General features: G+C 49.1%; 1 protein-coding gene across 1 annotated transcript in view; it reads left to right on the forward strand.

Annotated features, from left to right (window-relative positions):
* LOC115163856 (netrin receptor unc-5 homolog) overlaps positions 1-5,000 on the forward strand; it is a 350,736-nt gene that overhangs the window by 313,193 nt on the left and 32,543 nt on the right. The window contains exon 4 of the mRNA XM_029716070.1: positions 926-1,029. Coding sequence (XP_029571930.1) covers positions 926-1,029 — 104 coding nt within the window. The remainder of the gene's footprint in view (positions 1-925; positions 1,030-5,000) is intronic.

The raw sequence follows: 5,000 nt of genomic DNA on the forward strand, positions 1-5,000 counted from the left end.
AGAGAGAGAGAGAGGGAGACAGAGAGAGAGAAAGAGATAGAGATCCACAAAGAATTCGAAAACAAATCCAATTTTGATAAACTCCCATATCTACTGCGTGAAATACCACAGTGTGACATCACAGCAGCAAGATGTGTGACCTGTTGCCCCAAGGGCAACCAGTGAACAACAAACACCATTGTAAATACAACCCATATTTATTTTCCCTTTTGTACTTTAAGGGAAATTCTAGATAATTCTGTTCTTCCAACTTTGTGGGAACAGTTTGGGGAAGGCCCTTTCCTGTTTCAGCATGACAATGCCCCTGTGCACAAAGCGAGGTACATACAAAAATGGTTTGTCGAGATCAGTGTGGAAGAACTTGACTGGCCTGCACAGAGCCCTGACCTCAACCCCATTGAACACCTTTGGGATGAATTAGAACGCCCGACTGCGAGCCAGACCTAATCGCCCAACAACAGTGTCCGACCTCACTAATGCTCTTGTGGCTGAATGGAAGCAAGTCCCCCGCGGCAATGTTCCAACATCTAGTTGAAAGCCTTCCCAGAAGAGTGGAGGCTGTTATAGGAGCAAACAAGGGGGGACCAACTCCATATTAATGCCCCTGATTTTGGAATGAGAGGTTCGATGAGCCGGTGTCCTCTTTTGGTAAAGTAGTGTATTTGCCACGTCCCTGGAGCAGTTTAGCAGCTAACTGCCTTGTCTCAAGGTCACAACGGAAAGACATGTTCTATGACTGACAGGAGCCTTATGCAGCTTTTTCATGTTTCTCATGATTTTTTTGGTAATTTTTTTTGGTGTGTTTTTATGTTTTACATGTTTTACACTTATAGAAGAGGTATTCTGACCTTAATGGATATATACATCTTAAATAAAACAGTTTATTTCATGCTGTAATGATTTTCATGTTTTCCCACCTTTTCAGACCTGAGGAAGAACTTTGAGGAGGAGCCAATGGGGAAGGAAGTAGCGTTGAACCAGGAAGTGTTGTTACGCTGTCATCCTCCAGAGGGCATACCACCAGCTGAGGTGAGGTTAGAGATAGGAGACATGGACTGTGGTCCGATTCTTTACCTTTATACCCGAAATGTAAACTTGCTCACTCCCCCTCATGGATTTTCGAAGCACTTCAACCATAAAGTTACACAGAGAAATCTTCAACCATAAAGTTACACAGAGAAATCTTCAATCATAAAGTTACACAGAGAAATTTACAACCAGACCTTAGATCTGTGTCTATGGGCCGGCTTCATCCTCCTTTTCAAGGCGTGATAGAGAGGCCCCTGCCTTCCAATAAGCTTCATATTCCTTTTCAAGGCGTGATAGAGAGGCCCCTGCCTTCCAATAAGCTTCATCCTCCTCTTCAAGGCGTGATAGAGAGGCCCCTGCCTTCCAATAAGCTTCATCCTCCTCTTCAAGGCGTGATAGAGAGGCCCCTGCCTTCCAATAAGATTCATCCTCCTCTTCAAGGCGTGATAGAGAGGCCCCTGCCTTCCAATAAGCTTCATCCTCCTCTTCAAGGCGTGATAGAGAGGCCCCTGCCTTCCAATAAGCTTCATCCTCCTCTTCAAGGCGTGATAGAGAGGCCCCTGTCTTCCAATAAGCTTCACCCTCCTCTTCAAGGCGTGATAGAGAGGCCCCTGCCTTCCAATAAGCTTCATCCTCCTCTTCAAAGTGTGATAGAGAGTCCCCTGCCTTCCAATAAGCTTCATCCTCCTCTTCAAGGCGTGATAGAGAGGCCCCTGTCTTCCAATAAGCTTCACCCTCCTCTTCAAGGCGTGATAGAGAGGCCCCTGCCTTCCAATAAGCTTCATCCTCCTCTTCAAGGCGTGATAGAGAGGCCCCTGCCTTCCAATAAGCTTCATCCTCCTCTTCAAGGCGTGATAGAGAGGCCCCTGCCTTGCAACAATTATATCTATAATTATTATCTCTTATTGATTTCTGATCACTTTTTCATCAGAGGGAGGGATGCAGTTCATGACAGTGTAGAGTCCCATCTCTCAGGGCTGACTCTCAGGGCTGTTTCTCAGGGCTGGCACTCGGGGCTGTCTCCCAGGGTTGTCTCTCGGGGCTGTCTCTCAGGGTTGGCTCTCAGGGCAATTTCTCAGGGCTGGCTCTCAGGGCAATTTCTCAGGGCTGGCTCTCAGGGTTGTCTCTCAGGGCTGGCTCTCAGGGCTGGCTCTCGAGGCTGTCTCTCAGGGTTGTCTCTCAGGGCTGGCTCTCGAGGCTGTCTCTCAGGGTTGTCTCTGGGCTCTCCCTCTTCCTTCCTCTTTCTCTCTATGCGTCTCCATGTCTCTTCCCTCCTATCTTCTTCTCTTCCTTCCTCTGTCTCTGTCTCTGTCTCTCTCAGCCACATAAGGCACATCTGCTGCTGCCAGCTCCCCCTACAACGTGAAGCTAACGCTAACTGGTTCAACCCCAACTCCCCCCCTCTCCTTCTATCTCTATCACCCCCGTATCTCCTCTACCTCCCTCCCTGCATCACTCTTCACCACAGAAACTATACTATATCCTACCTGCTCTCTTGGCAGCCATCATGTTGAGTTTGTCCACAACTGGTTCACTCCCAACCACTCAGATAGCACAAGGACTAACTATGTGGAACAACTAGCTAGCTACTCTGACAGGACAGGGACTAGATGGAACAGCTAGCTACTCTGACAGGACAGGGACTACATGGAACAACTAGCTAGCTACTCTGACAGGACAGGGACTACATGGAACAGCTAGCTAGCTACTCTGACAGGACAGGGACTACATGGAACAGCTAGCTACTCTGACAGGACAGGGACTACATGGAACAGCTAGCTACTCTGACAGGACAGGGACTACATGGAACAGCTAGCTAGCTACTCTGACAGGACATGAACTACATGGAACAGCTAGCTACTCTGACAGGACAGGGACTAACTACATGGAACAGCTAGCTAGCTACTCTGACAGGACAGGGACTAACTACATGGAACAGCTAGCTACACTGACAGGACAGGGACTAATTACATGGAATAGCTAGCTACTCTGACAGGACAGGGACTAACTACATGGAACAGCTAGCTACTCTGACAGGACAGGGACTAACTACATGGAACAGCTAGCTACTCTGACAGGACAGGGACTAACTACATGGAACAGCTAGCTACACTGACAGGACAGGGACTAATTACATGGAACAGCTAGCTACACTGACAGGACAGGGACTAACTACATGGAACAGCTAGCTACTCTGACAGGACAGGGACTAACTACATGGAACAGCTAGCTACACTGACAGGACAGGGACTAATTACATGGAACAGCTAGCTACTCTGACAGGACAGGGACTAACTACATGGAACAGCTAGCTACTCTGACAGGACAGGGACTAACTACATGGAACAGCTAGCTAGCTACTCTGACAGGACAGGGACTACGTGGAACAGCTAGCTATTCTGACAGGACAGGGACTAACTACATGGAACAGCTAGCTAGCTACTCTGACAGGACAGGGACTACATGGAACAACTAGCTACTCTGACAGGACAGGGACTAACTACATGGAACAGCTAGCTACTCTGACAGGACAGGGACTACATGGAACAGCTAGCTACTCTGACAGGACAGGGACTACATGGAACAGCTAGCTACTCTGACAGGACAGGGACTAACTACATGGAACAGCTAGCTAGCTAATCTGACAGGACAGGGACTACATGGAACAGCTAGCTACTCTGACAGGACAGGGACTACATGGAACAGCTAGCTACTCTGACAGGACAGGGACTACATGGAACAGCTAGCTACTCTGACAGGACAGGGACTAACTACATGAAACAGCTAGCTAGCTACTCTGACAGGACAGGGACTACATGGAACAGCTAGCTAGCTACTCTGAAACAAAAAGCACCATCTATGTGGAACAGCTAGCTAGCTACTCTGAAACATTATCGGAATACATTGTACCAGCAGAAGAAGCTACGATAGCTAATCACACAGCACAGACCAGTAGCAGAATAGCTAGCTGTGGACAGCGTAGGGACCAGTAGCAGAATAGCTAGCTGTAGACAACGTAGGGACCAGTAGCAGAATAGCTAGCTGTAGACAGCGTAGGGACCAGTAGCAGCTAGCTGTAGACAGCGTAGGGACCAGTAGCAGCTAGCTGTAGACAGCGTAGGGACCAGTAGCAGAATAGCTAGCTGTGGACAGCGTAGGGACCAGTAGCAGAATAGCTAGCTGTTGACAGCGTAGGGACCAGTAGCAGAAGAGCTAGCTACACAGTCTGTGGGACAGCGTAAGGACCACTGTTTGTGGGACAGCGTAGGGACCAGTAGCAGAATAGCTAGCTGTGGACAGCGTAGGGACCAGTAGCAGAATAGCTAGCTGTTGACAGCGTAGGGACCAGTAACAGAAGAGCTAGCTACACAGTCTGTGGGACAGCGTAAGGACCACTGTTTGTGGGACAGCGTAGGGACCAGTAGCAGAATAGCTAGCTACACAGTCTTTGGGACAGCGTAAGGACCACTGTTTGTGGGACAGTGTAGGGACCAGTAGCAGAATAGCTAGCTGTGGACAGCGTAGGGACCAGTAGCAGAATAGCTAGCTGTGGACAGCGTAGGAACCAGTAGCAGAATAGCTAGCTGTGGACAGCGTAGGGACCAGTAGCAGAATAGCTAGCTGTAGACAGCGTAGGGACCAGTAGCAGAATAGCTAGCTGTGGACAGCGTAGGGACCAGTAGCAGAATAGCTAGCTGTGGACAGCGTAGGGACCAGTAGCAGAATAGCTAGCTGTGGACAGCGTAGGGACCAATAGCAGAATAGCTAGCTGTGGACAGCGTAGGGACCAGTAGCAGAATAGCTAGCTGTTGACAGCGTAGGGACCAGTAGCAGAAGAGCTAGCTACACAGTCTGTGGGACAGCGTAAGGACCACTGTTTGTGGGACAGTGTAGGGACCAGTAGCAGAATAGCTAGCTGTGGACAGCGTAGGGACCAGTAGCAGAATAGCTAGCTGTGGACAGCGTAGGGA

The sequence above is a fragment of the Salmo trutta genome, chromosome 3 (genome assembly GCF_901001165.1).
Source record: "Salmo trutta chromosome 3, fSalTru1.1, whole genome shotgun sequence".
Classification (NCBI taxonomy): domain Eukaryota; kingdom Metazoa; phylum Chordata; class Actinopteri; order Salmoniformes; family Salmonidae; genus Salmo; species Salmo trutta.